General features: G+C 37.7%; 1 protein-coding gene across 1 annotated transcript; it reads right to left on the bottom strand.

The window, feature by feature from the left end:
- Positions 1-3,566: 3,566 nt before the first annotated feature.
- Positions 3,567-19,148, bottom strand: DDX43 (DEAD-box helicase 43). The gene is made up of 16 exons (XM_045542261.1): positions 18,926-19,148; positions 17,144-17,199; positions 15,447-15,576; positions 14,179-14,313; positions 12,678-12,759; positions 11,490-11,646; positions 11,148-11,266; positions 10,325-10,435; positions 9,546-9,687; positions 8,689-8,789; positions 7,638-7,725; positions 6,154-6,281; positions 5,846-5,955; positions 4,872-5,010; positions 4,253-4,340; positions 3,567-3,680 (listed from the first exon to the last, which is right to left on the bottom strand). Exons 1-16 carry the CDS (start codon positions 19,146-19,148, stop codon positions 3,567-3,569), a joined length of 1,923 nt encoding a protein of 640 aa, XP_045398217.1.
- Positions 19,149-20,299: the final 1,151 nt, after the last annotated feature.

Here is a 20,299-nt window from a genome sequence, read left to right as displayed (position 1 = left end):
CAGGAACTTATCCTCTTGTTGAAGGCCCATGATTACCTTTCATGTTGCCTCTATGTTTTGTCTATACAACTTAACTACCTAACTGTGGTAATGTAGGGGCATATAAAGTGGTCAATTTTGTGAATTTTCAGATTTGTTGGCAAAGTTATATAGTGTTCTTATTTAATACCTCCATATTCCCAACTCCCCACTTCCACACTTAAAATCTTCAACTCAAACACTTTTGCTTTTATGGAAGCATAAAATATTGAATTCTACATTTTTAAACACTATTATTTTTAAGAATCAGTCAAGTCTCTTCATAATTGCCAGCATGTTCCAGTACTTCTATCTAGAAACATATATATCTGATTGGTCTTACAAAATCAGCTGTTGGTTTTCACTGAACTCTATTGTGATTTATTCATTTCTGCTTTTATTTCCTTTCTTCTTATTAGGTTCTCTTAAGCTTATGGCTAATGAGGAAACTATTATTGCATGAATGAAAAATGCAAGATGATGTGAAGGCTTAAACTAATTATACACAAGTATAACTATAGATACACAAATAAATTCTAAAAGTTAATAAGAATCCTCATTTATGGTAGAACAGATAATACAAACTGCAAAAGATGGTGAATGTGATCAAAGAAACTTTCATGGAAATGTCATTTGATTTTCATAGGATTTATTTTAACATGGAGCTATGGGCTAAAATGTAAGGATAAATTATTATATATTTTGGTCCCATGAAATAATTTTTTCACTATTTTCATTTCAAAGTAGGTGATATTAAGTATAATCAAACACAAGATTAAAATTCTATATACAGAAAAATCATCAACTTGTCTTTTTATCACATAAATTAACATTTATTTTGTTAATGGTATCTTTTTCACTGACATGACATCTGAACAAGCATTAAACTCTTTAAAGGGTGACCTTAGTACAACATTACAGGAGACAATTTAAAATTTTTTTAAATAGAAAAAGTTTTAAGTAAAAGAAAACCCCTACATGTTACATTCCTAAACAAATATCCAGGAAAAAAATTAACTCACATTTAAATACTTTTCATTTTGTTGAAGTATAAAATATTGAATTCTACATTTTTAAACACTATTTTAAGTATCAGGGAAGTCTCTCCATAACTACCAATATGTTCCAGTACTTCCATATCCAGTATGTGTTTCTAAAATATCTTGAATTCTGAAAAATAAGTAGGAAAAAAATGTAAATTGCCGTTCACAATATTGTTTTTAATAAATTTAATCATGATGAAATACACAACTAAATTCACTATCTTAACCACTTTTAAGTGTGCAGATCAGTAGTATAAAGTATATTTGCATTGTTGTGCAACCAATCTCCAGAATTTCTTGTGAAATTGAAACTCTGTATCCATTAAACAATAAATAATTCTCCCTTCCTACCTCCTCCAGTCCTTGTTAACCACCATTATATTTTCTGTTTCTGTGATTTTGACCACTGTAGGTACTTCAAAGGAGATGTATACAGTATGTCTCAGTATGTCTTTTTGTGACAGGCTTATTTCTGTAAGCATGTCCTCAAGGTTCATCTGTGTTGTAACACTTGAAAGTTTTCTTCCTTTTCAAGTCTGAATGATTTTCCATTGTGTATATGTATCATATTATGTTTACCCACTGGATGCATGGGTTGCTCCCACCTTCTCACTATTGTGAATAGTGCTATGAACATTAGAGTATAAATAAAGAGTACACTTTCTTTTGTAGGTATATCCAGAAGTGGATATTGGGCATCATATGGTAGTTCTTTTTAATACTTTGAGGAACATCTGTGCTATTTTCCATAGCATTTGTGCCATTTACAATCCCATCAAGAGTACAAAGGGGTTCCTATTTCTCCATATGCTCACCAACACTTGTCATCTTCTGTTTTCCACAGTAGCCATCCTAATGGGCATGAGGTAATATGTGGTTTTCATTTCATTTCTCTGATGATCTGTCTTAAGCATCATTTTGGCCTTTTGTATATATTCTTTGGAGAAATGTCTATTCCTTTTTTTTTGAGACAGAGTTTTGCTCTGTTGCCCAGGCTAGAGTGCCATGGGGTCAGCCTAGCCCACAGCAACCTCAAACTCCTGGGCTCAGGCAATCCTCCTGCCTCAGCCTCCTGAGTAGCTGGGACTTCAGGCATGTGCCACCATGCCTGGCTAATTTCTATATATTTTTAGTTGTCTAGCTAATTTCTTTCTATTTTTAGTAGAGATGGGGTCTTGCTCTTGCTCAGGCTGGTCTCGAACTCCTGAGCTCAAACTATCCGCCCACCTCAGCCTCCCAGAGTGGTAGGATTACAGGCGTGAGCCACCGCGCCAGGCCAGTATTTTATTCTTTGTGATGCTACACTAAATGGAGCTATTTTTTAAATTTCTTGTCTGATTGTTCATTGTTACTATACAGAAATGCAAGAAATTTGTGTTGATTTTCTATCCTGCAACTTTGTTGAATTTTTGTGCAATCTTTAGGGTTTTCTACATATAACATCATGTCCTCTGCTTAGTCTTTTGTGTTGTTGTAACAGAATACCAGATGGCTAGGTGCGGTGGCTCTTACCTGTAATCCCAGCTCTTTGGGAGGGGGAAGCCGGAGGACTACTTGAACTTCTGGCCTCAAGTAATCCTCCCATCTCACCTCCCAAAGCAGTAGGATTATAGGTGAGCCATGGCACCTCACCTTAATTCTTGACTACACGCTAAAAATTAGATCTTATATTTTAAACTTCCCAAGCATATTTATTAATGACCCTTTTGGTTTACTTTATCATCTCTGTAAATCCTTGGGTTATGATATAGTTGTTGGTGTTCTATCTTTCATGGGTGGAATAGTCAAGCATTTCATCTGTTCATTGACATTTTTAAAATTAGTTTTTCAGCATGAGACTGCACAGGTCTAGATTTAGCCTTCAGAGTTCTGGCAGCTCACTCTTCCATCCTCAACTCCTCTAGCCCAGGGTAAATTTTGCTGAATTGCTGAATCATTGGGTTGGTAAATATGGACTTTTAATTATGGAAATGTTTTATTGTGGAAAATTCTTTAACCGTATACATAAAATAAAGCCTTATCCATAACCCAGCTTTGAGAACATTTAAAAAATATTCTATCCAGCATTTCTATTGAGTTTGAAACAGGAGGTAAAGTTTCTTGTTTTAACTCAGTCCAGCATCCTAGTGGAAAATTTTTTGCTTTCAACACAGAAGATACCTTAAAGATGGTTCACATGTTCAACAGCTGTGTAATATACCAATGTATTGTAGTCTATTCATCTAATCCCCTCACTATATTACCAAGTTATACCAATTTATGTCTACCAATTCCATTATACTCTTAATGATCTTTCTGTATAACTTTAAAAAGTTTAAGTCTACAGTGCTTCTAAAGATATATTCACTACACTTCAGGTATTAGGTAAAAGTGACACCTAATAATTTGTTAGACTCCTGAAGATAGTGCTGATTGCAATAAATATTTACAAAGCCTGGTTTCAGACCGACATTTGAAAGTCCATTTGTTACTTAAGTTTTACCTGCAGCGCTTTTCAATGAGACATTAATAAAACTTCCTGGGCCTGCCTTGAGTTCTTGCCATTTTTCTTTCCATTTGTTTTTTCAACTGATGGGCTTTGTACCTCTCTGACATTCCCTTAAGCGCCTCCGGGATGTTCTGAAATTATTAATAATAATGTTGTTAAGAGTCTGTTTTCTGTTCTATAATATCCTAAAATGCTTCCAAATCATTTCAGATAATCTGTACAACTTGTTACATGGCATCTTCCAAACAGAAATTGTTTCTCTGCCTATTAAAATTAAAATCCATCTTCAGGCCACAAAAAATTAAGCAAAATTAAAAACACCCATCATTACACTACTGCTTCCCAATGCCCTTAACATGCCCTTATCTGCTATCCCTTTCTACACATCCTTTTTCCCACTTCTGCACCTGAACATGTTCCCCCTTCTGGGACTTTTATCCCATCTTCTAACTCTCCCCACCTCCACCCCATTGGTTTCTTCCTCAGAGCTTTCATTGCTGACCCATTAGATTAGGTTCCCCAAATATATGCTTCCAGAACTCCTTATCTTTGTCATGTTATAGCCCTCATAACATTTAAAAACTCATTTATATCTGTCTTTTCTGATAGCTGGCAAACCCCAGTCCAGTACCCAGCATAAATGACTTCAACACTAGAGAAGTTATGATAAGAGGTACATTACTAATGAGTTACATATACTCACTTGATTTGCTCTTTGCAGTATATCGACCAATTCTGCTGCAATTCTCCAGTCACTTCTTGTGACAAGAGTTATTGCAACACCTGTTCTCCTGTGTGGGGGGAGGGGAGAAACTCATGTAATTTCATTTATAATATGCATTCACGATTCAGTGAATATAGAATAAAACAGAAAATAAAAGCAGACAACTTTTTCATGAAAGTCCAAGTATGTATTAAGATTTAGCTTCAAACAGATTTAGAATCTGAATCTACAGTTATTTAAACATCCTAAGGGGGTATATGATACAGTACTGCTGATAAGGAGAAAAGGTCCTCTCAAACCCATGCCAACTGTGGGCAATTTGTCAACGATGTTGAGAGTAAGTGCTGAGTACAGAGCATAGTGCCATTATGATACTAGAGATAAAACAAAGAGTAGCATCAGAACAGTTGCATGAAGTGAATCATGAGGGGATCTGGTTGAATCTGTAACAGGCCAAATGGACAGGGATAAAGTAGTCAGGCAGATTCTGGGGAGGAGCAGAAATTTAGATGTTTTCTCGGCTAGAAAACTCCCCTCTTTGAGGGGAGTAATGACATTCCAGAATTGGCCTCTTTTAGGGTGGGCTGTGCTTTCTTACCCTGCTCTTCCAGTCCGCCCTATTCTGTGAACATACTCCTCAATGTTCCTTGGAAAGTCATAGTTATATACGTGAGTAATATCGTGAACGTCCAGACCTCGGGATGCTAAGTCCGTGGCAATTAAGATTCTTACTTTTCCTAAAGAGTCAAGCCAAATAAATATTAAACGATTCTGGCATAAACCAACCCAAGACATAAAATGAAATGTGTATTTGCCCTTATTATTTAACCACATTATTACTTACATTAATAACCCTTACTTAGTAAATATGAAAAAACCATTTTTCTTTAACTACTGGCAAATTACAGTACACAAATACCATGGTTCAGCAAACTGTCCCTAAGCTATGTCAGAAAGATACATGCTTTTCAGGTAAATTAAGATGTGCCTCCCTTTGCAAATTAGTATCTTGATATCTAGGTTTAAAAACCATCTTTTTACAGTTTAGCTCGATAGTTCTTAGAGGCAGGTTTATATTTAGAGCTCTAAACAAGTATAGTTCTGTAATACAGAAGCTGAGGACAGACTTTAGAAATGGGTTCCATGAAAAGATGCGATCGGGCACAGTGGCTCACGCCTGTAATCCTAGCACTCTGGGAGGCCGAGATGGGCGGATCACTCGAGCTCAGGAGTTCAAGACCAGCCTGAGCAAGACCCCATCTCTACTAACAATAGAAAGAAATTATCTGGCCAACTAAAAATATACAGAAAAAATTAGCCGGGCATGGTGGCTCATGCCTGTAGTCCCAGCTACTCAGGAGGCTGAGGCAGGAGGATTGCTTGAGCCCAGGAGCTTGAGGTTGCTGTGAGCTAGGCTGACACCATGGCACTCACTCTAGCCTGGGCAACAAAACAAGACTCTGTCTTGAAAAAAAAAAAGAGAAAAAGAAAAAGCAAAGATGTTATCACTTCTGCCAAGCCCAGGCATTGGACTTATTTTAAACTGCAAAAATACTAATTATATAAAAGTACCCGTTTTAAAATCTTGTAATGCCTTTTCTCTGTCTCTTTGTTCCCTGTTGCCGTGTAACGATTCCACTGATATATGTCGGAGAATCAGGTCACTTGATAAATGATCCGCACTGAAGGAAAAGATAAAGTCAACATTCTTACATGCTCACTCTATTACCACCATCAATTCACCACTTTTACTTCTATTACCAAAAGTCTGTAATAACATAAGGTAGCACCTATCCCTCCCATTTGAAATAAGTATACAAATGGAAATAATTCCAATCCATTTGACTAATTACAATGGAAGTGCAAGAAAAAATACTTACACAGCCTTTCGGCAAACAAAGACAATGACTTTGTCGTTAGGTGACAAATGTTCTAGAAAAGTTTGGATATGACTTCGTTTTTCCTCTTCTGTTGTTACAATCACACTTTGTTCTACGGAGCTCACAGCCTAAAGGATTGAAAAGAACATAATACATCAACATTGAGGGGGACACCCCATATATCAGCTCAAAAGTACATCTTATTTCTACCATTGGTTAATGTTTTAATAATCTAAAAGAAAGGCAGCAATCCTAGCAAAGTTACTGTGTTTCTACTCCAAATGTATAGCTTAGCCTTTCGCTTTCATCATTCATTCACCCATAAGTTGGGAATACTTGAATGCTTGGCAGAGTGTGCTGAAAGCAACTGGTTGCCATTGTAGGAAAAGAACAAATCCATGAGGTGAGGCCAAGCTAACCAAGTCTATCATCTTGAATTTGGGGTATTGCCCTTACACAAGAATCTCAATGAGTATTCTGACAATATAATACAAAATCTCAATACTATTGGCACCATTCTTTGGCCCACAAAGAGATAACAATCATTTTATAAAATAAGTTTTATTTGATTAGCATTTGTAATCTCTAATGAAATAGGTGATGACCTAATTTTACTTATTAATGATTAAGTAGAAGGCCAGAGGGCACAGTGGCACCTGACTGTAATCCCAGCTACTGGGGAGGCTGAGGCAGAAACATCACCTGAGGTCAGAAATTCAAAGCTATAGGCCGGGCGTGGTGGCTCACGCCTGTAATCCTAGCACTCTGGGAGGCTGAGGTGGGTGGATCGCTCAGGTCAGGAGTTTGAGACCAGCCTGAGCAAAAGTGAGACCCCGTCTCTACTAAAAATAGAAAGAAATTATCTGGCCAACTAAAACTATATATATAGAAAAAATTAGCCGGGCATGGTAGCGCATGTCTGTAGTCCCAGCTACTCGGGAGGCTGAGGCAGTAGGATCGCTTGAGCCCAGGAGTTTGAGGTTGCTGTGAGCTAGTCTGACGCCACGGCACTCTAGCCCGGGCAACAGAGCAAGACTCTGTCTCAAAAAAAAAAGCTATAGTACAGTATGATTGCCTGTGAATAGCCACTGCTCTTTAGCTTGGGCAACATAGAGACCCCATCTCTAACTTAAATAACACAAAAGCCAACAGAACTTTATATTGGAGGGGTCCAACTAACAATATATGAACCCAACAATCCATCTCAATTTCATAAAAATGGAACAGGCTCACATTTATGCATGTATGTAGATGAATGTTTAGACCCTGATTCTATCAGGTTTAACAGATTGAGATTTTAAATTTGAGAAATTAGTACTACGGTTATGTTAAAATTAATCTTAGACATACTGAAATATTTATGGATATAGTTATATGCACCAGGGATTTGCTCTAAAATTGGGCAGATGCTATGCCACAATTACCTATATTTAAAATTTCTATAATAAGAAATGCATAAAATAGTAATAAAAAGCAAAGCTTACTACAAGATCCAATGTTCCCACATAGACAATCATTGGTGTTTTCAAATATGACTGTGCGAGTCGCCTAACAGCATATGGCCAAGTTGCACTGGAAATAGAAGACACAAACATTAAAGATTTATGGTAAATTAACATTACTATATTTCCTTGAGTATGCCATGAATCAAGTTATTCACAAAAGACAAATTCAGGTACTTTCTCTTTTCAATTAGGCAGATTCAACAGTTAAGATTCCCTAAAAATTGCTCAACAATAGTAAAGCTACTAGATGAAAAACTTAATAGGTTTAATAGGTTTTTGTAAACCTAAGGTGAAGACCTATATCCCTTCAACAAAATTCTAGCCTAGAAAAACACAAATGGAATTACTGTTAGTTTAGTTCTCTTGGCCCTTACAAAAGAAAAAAAATCCAAACAAAAAGTTCTTCTGAGTGTTAGTAGGCAAAACTGAGTGCTTATGCCAACTAAATCTCTTTAAATATACTGATCAAAGCATATACAAATTTTAATGTTCTTCAACCACTTATAATGAAAGTTACCACTTTTTATGCCTTCATAGTAATTATAATGAAATCCAACTTCGCTTTTCTTGAAATGGTAAGATTTGTAAGAAACAAATAGGGGAAACTTAGTATATTTCCTCAATTATATACTATTATTAATGACAAAGGATATAAGGAGAGGAGAAATTAGTCTATAGATCAGTCTGGATTCAAACCATCATTGCTTTCAGTTTTATCTTGGGAGAAACTATTCATTAATCAAATGTCTCTTTCTATGGACAGGTAGGTGATCCTTTATTCAAATGTGAGACCTCTGAATAAGTAAATGTTTTTTATAGAAATCTTCATCTATAAGTTAGGAAACCCCATAGTCATGAATACAGTAGTCTGCCACAGCTATGCTTAGTTGCTAAACTAAGTGATGACATATTTGACCTAAAGATCTAAAAAAGTACTTTCAATGAATGCCCTAAGATAGTTTGGAAATCAAACAGAATGGGATTCAATTCCACTAATTTCTGTTTTACACAGTAATTAGGCATTACCTACCTTGTCATAATAGTCTGCCTATCTGGGCGTACATCTAACAAAATCTTCATAATCTGGGGTTCAAATCCCATATCAAGCATCTTGTCTGCTTCATCTAAAACCTACATTAACAATGAAGAACGTGGCTGGATTAGTTATCGGAGGCAGCCAGAATGTATGCTTTATTTAGGAATAGAACACTTAGCATTTTCTCATTTGCCTTATTACCCACTTCATTTTAATTTCTTCACAGTGGTCAAAATAACTATGTCATCTGTAGTTATAAGTATCATAGACTGGTTTTGGTTGGCTTTCCAAAAGATTCTAAATCTATTTAATGAAAAAAATTTATATCTAAAATATCCCAAGATGGCCCCTTTTGTTACAGAGGGATTTGTTCGCCATTCTGTGGCAAACATATCTTGCACTTACTCTGTAAACCTATTTTGCCCCTCCCCAATAAATTTCATTCCATGCTTGTCTTAAAAAAAAAAATATCCAAGTAGATTAATTTGTTTGTACTTATCTGCATTTTCATAGATTGATAAACATGTATAATTTAAATTATTTTAAATATTTTTAACATGCCAAAGGGAATTAGAAATCTTCCTAGAACCTAAAACCATTATGAAATAAATCTTACACTATTAAAAAAATATTTTAATAAAAGTTCATGAGCCAGGTATGGTGGCATGAACATGCAGTCTCAGCTACTTGGGAGGTTGAGGCAGGATCACCTGAGCCCAAGAGTTTGAGGCTGCAGTGAGCTATGATTATGCCACTATACTCCATCCTGGGCAACAGAGCAAGACCCTGTCTCAAAAAATAAGGTCAGTTCCTTTTCTTCCTAGCATCCCAAAGCCCTTCTCCATGATTACCAGGTAGGTTACGCTCTTCAAAGTGACAAAGTTATTCATTTGCAGATCATTCAACCTTCCAGGTGTTGCAATGACGATATCTACACCTTTTCTAAGATCTTCAATTTGTCGGTCTCTATCTCCACCACCGTATACACAAACACTTAAAAAAAAATCCAGAGGTTCATGTTCAGGCAAAGAATATCTCTTCACAACTCAAAATCCCAACCTACACAGGCATTTTGGGTATAAAATAAGTTAAAAAGAAAATAAGAGGCCAGGTGCAGTGGCTCACGCCTGTAATCCTAGCACTCTGGGAGGCCAGGCAGGTAGATCTCTACTAAAAACAGAAATTATATGGACATCTGAAAATATATATAGAAAAAATTAGCCGGGCATGGTGGCACATGCCTGTAGTCCCAGCTACTTGGGAGGCTGAGGCAGGAGGATTGCTTGAGCCCAGGAGTTGGAGGTTGCTGTGAGCCAGGCTGACGCCAGGCCCGGGCAACAAAGCAAGACTCTGTCTCCAAAAAAAAAAAAAAAAAAAAAAAAAAAAGTATAAAAATAAAAGTATCATACCTTTAATGGAATCTGCCCCTTTCTAAGAACTATGCACACCCAACCTACAGTGGTGTGTCCTAAAGAACCATGCCTGTACCATTACTTGTCGCTATTGTCCAGGCTATAATTAAATCAGGGGCTAATTCCTATCCCTCTAAATGTGTGAAAAATGGGAAAAGATAACTTATAACTGATTAATATATAATAGTAGTGAAGGAATTGCCAAAAACAGGACTTACCTCTTAAGTCCTTTATATGAATATTTCGAACATTCAGATTCCACTTGAATAGCTAGTTCACGAGTGGGTGTGAGAACTAACATACCGGGTCTGCCCCTTTTTCCTCTAACTCTTTGGAGAGAAAACAGATTAACATTAGATTACCTGTCTCAGATGCATGGTACATTCATTCAGTGGTTTCAAGATTTATACCAAGGAGTATTGAAGTCAGACATAGTCACAGACATATTTATACCTTTTCTGAGAAGGTGTATGATTAAAAGTTCCCAATGGTATACTACAGACTTTAGTTTACTAATTATCATCCACACACCTAACAAAATAGCTGATACTATGTAGAAATGCCAAAATACTTCCCTGTAAGAACATTTTCAAAGAGTTAAGATTATTTTACTTAGTTTAGTGATAAGTTTTTATAAACTTCTTCTGATTACAAAATCAATACACATTTACCAAAAAGTAGGGAAATTAAAAAATCCACACACAAAACCCTACTTTCCAATACCAACCATGTCATTTACCATGGTCTTTTCACTAACATTTAAAATGCCAAGCATTTTCTTACCAGAGAACATAATTTAAAGCAGTTTGTTTCAAATGTTGTCACTATTAAGGCTTTTAGTAGATATTAGCTCTTACCTCCTAAAAATGTTTTGCCAATTTATACTTTCAGCAGTACAGTGTAACTATCTACTTCCTTACATCCTCAGAAGCTAGGTATTACCTTTTGAACAATGCAACAGATAAAAGAAACTTTAATTACACTTTTGGTGTCCCTATCTGTTAAATCCCCATAAGAGAACCCAGCCATAGGAATTCTTACTTTGGTTGACCGTCTAGATGAATAAATCCAGGCATTAAATAGGACAACGTCTTTCCTGTTCCTGTTTGGGCTATTCCTATAAGGTCTATTCCTTGTAGAACTATTGGCCACGATTGTGACTGAAACAGAAATTATAAACATTAAAACAAAAATTATCTTTTTGCCAACAGTTCCTCCTCTCCCTGCTCCAATCTTTCAGCAAAGATTTCTTGAGTGCTAGGTGGGAGGTGCTGGGAGAACGTATAAGAGTTCCTCCCTGGTGATTTAACTTCTAACAATCAGATAACACTATTTTAGGGGAAAACAACATTCAGAGAAAAATTAGAATTATGGAAAGCATACCTGAATAGGTGTTGGCTTTTGAAAACCTGCCTTTTTAATGGTTTCTAAAATTTCAGGGTAACATTGAAAGGCATCAGCAAATGTGCAGGTAGGATTAGGGATTGGTCGTTTTTCACCATCTTTCAAATCATCACACATTATATTAAAATTTTCCTTTCTTTAAAGAAAAAATAAAACAAAGATTAGTGGCTTTGGTCACTGTACTCCCCAAGAATGAAATTTTCCAAAATCAGTTCAGGTCCTATCTAGAAATTCAGTTGTAACTGATAAAACCGTAACTATAAGCTAGTTATGGTAAAATGTACTGAGAATAGCTGCAGGGGGAAGGAGGAAAAATCTGATTATATGCATGAGTGGGCCAATGACTGTCTCATGGATGAAAAATTACCAAGAATAAAGCCTGAAAATAAGCTTCATAATTCAAAACCAGATTTGGCAAACACTTGAGGGCCTATACAATTTCCCACACATTTCCTTCATTAATCCACAATCCTGTGAAGTAGAAATTATTCTCATTTGACAAGTGATCATACAATTAGTTATTTGCCCTGGGTCTGAGCCTCATCTTGACCCCCCTTTCTGCTATTCTGCACAGTCTTAGTTTTCTATCAGACTTTAATAGTAAAAACAGTTGCCATTAAAACATTCCAATTTCAGGCAATCTAGCCCCGGGTGACACAATGAGACTGTCTCAGGGGAAAAAAGAGGAAAAGAGGAAAAGTTGAATGTATCTTGGATAGACCTCTAAGTAAAACATTCTAATTTCAGATAAGGATAGAAGAGTGTCAGAAGTTACTCTAATACAGGTATCAGATCAATTTCTTTTTCAATTCTCATGTATTAGAGAAGCAATTCTCTAAAACTGCTGTCCAATACAGCAGGTACTAGCCACATGAGGCTAAATTTAGAAATATAAATATTCAGTTGGTCAGTTATAATAGCCATATTTTTAGGTGCTCAATAGCTGCATATGGCTACTCCATTAGACACAAATATAGACCATTTTTCATCATTGCAGAAAATTTTACTGGATAGCAATGCTCTAATATATATATCATGTACAATGCAACCATTTTTTTCCTTTGAATATGGAAGGTGCAATCCCCAAATGCAATCACTTTACATCTTTGCCTAAAATACTAATAACTATACAAAAACTCAATTCAGCAAGGTAATAAAGCTACCCACCTCCAATTGTCTACTTCCACCTGGGTCATCGAGCTTGTTGCTGTTGACTCTTTGTAAAAGTTTTTCTCAATCGGAGGTAAGTCTGGGACCAAGACAGAATCCATTTTTTGACAATGAGAATCTACATTTACATTTCATTAACACTTACAGTCAAGCTATAGAAATCAAACTAAAATGTTTACCATGAATATACAGTTTTAGACAATTTTATTCTTTGCCAGCCAGGCTTTATGCCAATCTGAATGATCCCCCCTTTGGCTTGTGTTTCTATTACATTTTTAACCCAAGACAGGAATCTCTTAATATTCAAGTTTATAGTAAAAGAAAACATGTCTTACAAGACATAAAAGCACCATAATTAAATCTGCTATCAATCATAGTACATGATTTTTATCTTTTATTTCAAAGTCCATCCTATCACTTTTTTTCTTTTTTATGTTTTTTTTTTAGCCAGTCAAATTTAGCAGTAGGGGGTTGAATGCCCATCCCATTACTTTTTAGGAGTTAAATTTATATCCTTGGTCTACTCTTTGAAGCTATGTTTCTTTTTAAGAGACACCTCTGTCACCCAGGCTGGAGTGCAGTGTCATGATCACAGCTTACTATATCCATGAACTCTTGGGCTCAAGTGACCTTCCCGCCTTTTCCTCTCAATGTGCTAGGATTACAGGGGCAAGTCACTGCGCCCAGCCCTTTGAAGCTACATTTCTTAAATGCCTATCGTAGCTGTTCCAAACTTCCAATCTTTCCCCTGGTCCTCTATCCCAAACCTCCAACACATATATTATCAAGGCAGCACTGGAAACTTGACATGCAGAGATGCTAGCCAACCCAGTGGCCTTAATCACTGTTAATATTTTGCTCACATTAGTGCACTGGCTTTTTAATTTTAAATAAAAGATGCTGTATTCCTGCCCCATTCTGATAGACAAGGTTAGTGCTTGAATTTATCTTGAAACATTTTCCCCCAGGTATAATGTTCTAAGTGAGAAATTTCATTTAAAATGCAAATAAACATTCTTATGCTAAGTCTGACAAAAAAAATTAAAGAGAAAGAAAGATTGAAAATTTTTAAAAATAAATGAAATGCAAACAAAAAGAGGCCTGTCTCAAAAACTGTTATGCTTCTTGTAATTTAATAATTTATGTTTATTCCCTTTACATTTTCCCCTTGGGCCTGCCTGATTTATTTATTAACCTATCAACCTTTTGCAGCGAGTTACCTCAAATAACACAAAGTATAAATAAATATATTTAATCTTCCACTTACAGCATAAATCACAGCAGGTAACTCTCATGACCTAGGGAATCACATTTTAAATTACTATTTTTCATATAGATTTCATTACTAAAAATAAGGCACAGACTTTTAACAGAGGATAAAAACTGCAGTTTCTAGCTGGTCTAGGTAGGATGAAAAAAAAAAAACCCAAAACAAAAATAAAAACAAAACTGCAGTTCTAAGAAATAATACATGTAAATGTTAGCATGCAGCACTGACCTGCCCACTTTTTTTTTTCCCATTTCAAACCTTCCTGTCTAATTTGATCCCAATCTATCAAAGGCCGATCTTCTGCAGCAACATTGTCATCTGTGCCTCGACCTCTTTCAACAGAAGGTTGGAAGGCAATAATATCTGTTGAAAGTATTTTACTGATTAGTTTTCTATCATTTTCTAGTAACCAGATAATGCTTGAAATATAAAATTTAGGGTTTCCAAACCCAAGTGCCCATGAGTGAATTAATAAAATGTGGTATATGTATACCATGGAATACTACTTAACTACAAAAAACAATGGTGAGCTAGCACCTCTTATATTATCCTGGATAGAGCTTGAGCCCATCCTTCAATGTGAAGTACCACAAAGATGGAAAAACATGCACCACATGTACTCACCATCAAATTGGTACTGACCAACACTAAGGTGCTCACATGGTAGCAATACTCACTGGGTACCAGATGGGGTAAACCCACATCTAATGGAAGCAGAGCCCACTGTATGGGGGAAGGGCACGCTGGTAGCCCTGGCTTGGGTGAGGCAAACACACTACATGTAACCAAAATATCTGTACCCCCATAATCTGAATTTTAAAAAACATTTTATTTAAAAAATATTTGGGGTTCCATTCTACAGTATATTTAACAACTTATGAAAAATTTAATTTATTGGAGAGGGGAAGAAAAATGGCATGAGTCTAGTGTGTGCTAAAATACTGTCATACACATTACTTAATCCTTACAATAGTCCTGTGATGCAAATACCCCAGGGTAACAGATAAACAAATGGGGCCTTAGAGGTTTTTTCCCAAGAAACACTAAGGGGCAATGCTGCCATCTAAACCCACATCTTCCTGTTCTACTTCCATGTTGCTTCTAGATATGGTTCAATGGCTTTTCTCTTCTAGATATATCTGAGATTTTTAAAATGCCAAACACCTAAGCAGTTTTCAAAGTCAGTCGTGGATCTGGGGATGAGTCAGGAGCCCAGGACCAATCTTTACCATTAGTATTAAAGTGGGTACATATTAAAAGGTTATTTCATTTTTACTCACCTGTGGCTAAAAGCAAAACTGCTAAGCTTAACCAGAGATCAAGTAGTTTTACTGTGAGGAAAAACGTATTCTGGAATTTCATAGAAAAGATTTGTAAGACTAGATTTATGGCAATCTAATGCTTTTTATAATGTAAGGATATCAGGTATAATGGCTTATAATATTGAAGGAAATTTAAAAAATTTTAAAGAGCTTCATTGGGCAAATATTACTTACCAACTTTGCGTTCTGAATAATAATTTTCCTCTTGTTTCTTAACAAAATCATCTATCACTGCTTTTGCTTTTGTTTGCATCGCTGTGGTGCCGAATATTTTCACTAACGATTCTGGATATCCTTTTATTATCTAGATACAAGGGGGAAAATGTGAGACTTAAGTCCCCTCACTCCAACAATCACTCAGACTTCAAAAAGTATAAAAGTATAAAGTAAATATAGTATTGTTATCAACCAATGTCTAAATTTCTAATTTGGAGATGCCACTTATATCCACTCTGGGATTGATCTCCTGTTTGGATGGGGAGGAGGACAAGCTGTAAACTAAAAAACTGACAGCTAGGGAATAAATTCAGCAAATAGCATAGAGGGGAAAATTAAGGCATTAATCTGACAGGTGATACTGTGGGTCTGAGTTCTCCCACCTGTAAAATGGTGATATTTGTTTGGCTAATCTCACCAAATTGTATGGCTTACATGGATTAACTTATATGCCAGGTAGCTAAGAGTTTATTGAACTGTCTGGCACTTACATAAATTTTTAACTTGATAGATTCTGTACACACACACATGTATACTGTTATGGAGTGATGTTTACAGGGCTGACATGTCATTTTGTGCATAGAATCTGCAAGTAACACCTTTAAGCACACATAATTTCAGATACCCTCATTGATTGAATATTTTTATGAAGAGATGGCTCTGATAGCAGAGTGCCAGGAAATGGGTGGAATACTCAAGAGGGAGTAGGGGAGGAGACTGGACAGTCACCAGGCCAGATCAAGACAACCATGCTAAGGAGTATGACTTTAAGGGCTTGAGATACTATGAAAGGTTTTTATGCAGCACATGGACATGAACACATAATTTGTATTTTAAAAAGACTGTTCTGGACCAGGCTCGGTGGCTCCCGCCTGTAATCCTAGCACTCTGGGAGGCCAAGGTGGGAGGATCACTTGAGCTCAGGAGTTTGAGACCAGCCTGAGCAAGAGCAAGACTCTGTCTCTACCAAAAATAGAAAAATTAGCCAGGTGTGGTGGCATGCATGTGCCTGTAGTCCCAGCTACTTGGGAGGCTGAGACAGGAGGATCACTTAAGCCCAGGAGTTTGAGGCTACAGTTAGCTACAATGACACTGCTGCACTCTAGCAAATGAGTGACAGAGTGAGACCCTGTCTCAAAAAAAAAAAAAAAAAAAAAAAGACAAAGATTGCTCTGACCACACTGGAGAATAGTTAGAGGGCACTGGAATGTAATGCAAATGATGGCATTTCCATCCAGAAGTATAGGAAATAGGTAAGACTCAGTAGTGGATGAGGATAAGGAGAGGGAAGTACCACAACAGATAATCTGAGATTTCTGGCTTGAGAACTCAGTGAATGATGCTGCCATTTGCTAAAATTGAGAACACAGGATCTCGTAAAGGTTTGAGAAAAGGGGCTCTGGAAGGGAGCATCTGGGGCATGATAAATAGTCCAAAGACTTCATTCTTACTTGGAGATTGTAAAGATTTTTACATCCAAGAGTCACAACTGGAACCAACTACAGCTCAGGTGGGTTTTTGAGAATAGCAGTTTGAAGAGCTTTGGTAACTTATTTAATTTACCACAGGATGTTAATAGCTGAGCAGAAATTAGAGTAGGTGCTTCCTTAGGAATGAACTATGTTCTTTTAGGGCTTCAGAACACAATGACTTACCTGTATCTTGGTACTTGTTGTTCTCTGGATATCTTTTATATGTGACCCACCACGACCTGTTTTTAAAAATAAAGGAATGTATGATTGTAAGTTGGAATCAGTTAACAGGGATTTACCTATTTTCCTCAAAGAACCTTCTCTAGTTCCTCCCCCAAATCATTCAAAGTCTCCTGGGGTCCAATAATTACTTTGTTTGGAAAGAGGGAAGAGATTTCCATTCCAAATTTTGGTGGGTATTCGGAGGCTTCTTTCCCAGAGATAACTGTAGGCAAAGGATTCTCTATCAGCTCACACAAAAATTGGATCGAAAGTGCTGGAGAGGATATGGAGAAATGGGAAACTTTTCACATTGCAAAAGACTTGAATAGAAATTTTTCCAATGACATACAAATGTCCAACAGGTATAAGGTGTTCAGTATCACCAATCACTTAAATGCAAATCAAAATCACAAAGAGATACCACCTCACACTTGTTAGGATGGCCATTATCAAAACCAAAAAAATAACTAGTGTTGGTGAGGATGAGGAGAAAATAGAACTCTTGTGCACTGCTGGTGAGATTGTAAAATGGTACTGTCATTATGGAAAACAGCATGAAGTTTCCTCAAAGAAATTAAAACTATCAGATGATCCAGCAGTCCCACTCCATTGTATACATGTAAAAGAACACAGATATCTGCACTCCCATGGTCATAGCCGCACTATTAAATAATCAAAATGTAGAAGTAACCCATGTGTCTATCAGCTGATAAATGGATAAACAGTCAGGTATATACATAACAATGAATATCATCATGCCTTAGAGAAAATCCCATCCCTTGCTATAAGATGGATTAACCTGGAGGACATTATGCTAAGTGAAATAAGCCAATCACAGAACAATTACTGCATGACTCTACTTATATGGGCAAGCTAAGAAACAAATGGTGGTTTCCTGGAATAGGGGCAGTAGGAAACGGGGAGTTGTTGAATAGTTTTTTTTTGAGGCAGAGTGCCACTCTGTCACCCTGGCTAGAGTGCCATGGCATCAGCCTAGCTCACAGCAACCTCAAACTCCTGGGCGCAAACAATCCTTCTGCCTCAGCCTCCCAAGTAGCTGGGACTACCCCAGGTATGCACCACCATGCCCGGCTAAGTTTTTATGTATATATTCTTAGCTGTCCAGCTAATTTATTTCTATTTTTTAGTAGAGATGGGGTCCCACTCTTGCTCAGGCTGGTTTCAAACTCCTGGGCTCAAATGATCCGCCCGCCTCCACTCCCAGAGTGCTAGGATTACAGGCGTGAGCCACCACGCCCAGCCCAGGAATGATTTTTAAGACTGAAGATGTACAAAAAAAAAAAATCCTGTTTTTCAGCAGATAAATTATATGTAAAGCTAAAGAAACTAAAAGCAAGATATGGCTGATGCTCTGCGCAAATCTACAGTATCCTACACGTTTCCTTTGATTAATGGCTTTAAGTGGTGCTCATAGAAACAGACCAAATTCAAGTTTCATTTCTCATTTTGGGGTAAGCTGTCAAAAGCCCTGACCTTTTAAGCGTTCCTCTTCATCCCTAAGATTTCATAAATTTTCTAGAAATCTCCCCAAAACGTTGTCTCCGTAGAAGATGAATCATACGACACTATTCTAGCACCAGAAGGTCTTAGAAACAGCTCAGGGAGACCTGAATCAACTGCTTGGAGGCGAATGGGAAGGGAGCGCCCTTGCTCAGGCTCCGCCACCGACCCCACTCACGATCCTTCCCCGCCCTTGCCCACCACGTCCATTCTTTTGCTCACCGATCACCAGGCCGACGAAGTGGTTTTTCAGGCCAAAACAAAGAGGTGGATCCTGCAGACCAGCGTCTCTCCCGCCGCCACCTCTGCCGCCCCTACTAGCCTGGGGACCTGTGCGCTTCGCTTCCACCGCTGGCCTCCTCTCTGGAGCGCGCGACGCTGTAGAGCTTCGCCGGGAAGCAACGACCCAACTGGAGGCGTTGGTTCCTGTTTTTTGCCCAGACATGATTCTAAGAACAGGTGCGTCCGACGTCGTTCCAATCCGCTCCCCGGCACTCTCACGCGCGGTTTTGCAAGACTGCCGTGCCGGGCAGCCTTGCAGCCGCTATTTAAGGAGCCCGCACGAGGTTCACCCCGCCTCTGCTTCCGCCCCACCTGGCTCTTGCCACACAGACATTGGTCGGTGAGCGTTGTGGGTAGGCCCTTCCCGGTTTAGCCAACGCGTTCTCTTAATCGTGGGAGTGTGCCTTAAACTGATCAATGCGCCTGATTTTATTTTCCTTTTCGGGCTTGTGATTTCTCCCAAGTCCCACTTTGCGCCTCGCCCTACTAGACACCCACGCAAGGTACCCGCATCTCTGTGCCACAGAAACGTTTTTAACTGTGACTCGAATGCAAGTCACTTTTACAACATGACCCAATTTCACACATAAAAAACTTGAAACAAAAGGTTGACAAAACATTTACCCTTGCTACGTTAGCGGCGTTTTAATATATTTAAGCCTATTTCAGTTTTTTAAATGATTGTACGCCACAAAATTTACTTAATGATCCACAGTTTAAAAATCACTGACTTAAGGCCAGGTGCGGTGGCTCATACCTGTAATCCTAGCACTTTGGGAGGCCAAGGCAAGAGAATCCTAAGAGGCCATGAGTTGGAGACCAGCCTGGGCAACTTGGCAAGACCCCATCTCTTAAGAAACGAAAAAAATTAACTGGATGTAGTGGTGCACCTGTATTCCAAGCTACTTAGGTAGTTAAGGCAGGAGGCTCACTTGAGCCAAGGAGTTCAAGGGTGCAATGAGCTATGACCCTGTGAGTAAAAAAAAAGAAAAAGAAAAAGAAACCACTGGCTTGAGAGACATTGTTCAACTGTTCAATGCATCACACACTGTGACCTGAATGTTTGCTATGATTTTAGAGCTAAGGAAATAAATTGAATAGATGCGTGAAGCACTCCCATGATTGCAGCCTGGCTCTGTGGCTGGACATACAACCCCAGGGCTGCAAGCCAGCTGAGAGTGCCTTGTTAATTAGGAGTTTCCAATTGTCCGAACAAATCTCAGTTCAATTATCTGTCAAACATAGTGGACACCTATTACAATCTAGCCACTGTAGTCAGTACCATGGATTTTTTTTTTTTAAAGTACAAGACCT

This window comes from Lemur catta, chromosome 2 (genome assembly GCF_020740605.2).
Source record: "Lemur catta isolate mLemCat1 chromosome 2, mLemCat1.pri, whole genome shotgun sequence".
Classification (NCBI taxonomy): Eukaryota; Metazoa; Chordata; class Mammalia; order Primates; family Lemuridae; genus Lemur; species Lemur catta.
Note: the sequence above shows the minus strand (reverse complement) of the source record. Positions and strands in the feature narration are given on the sequence as shown.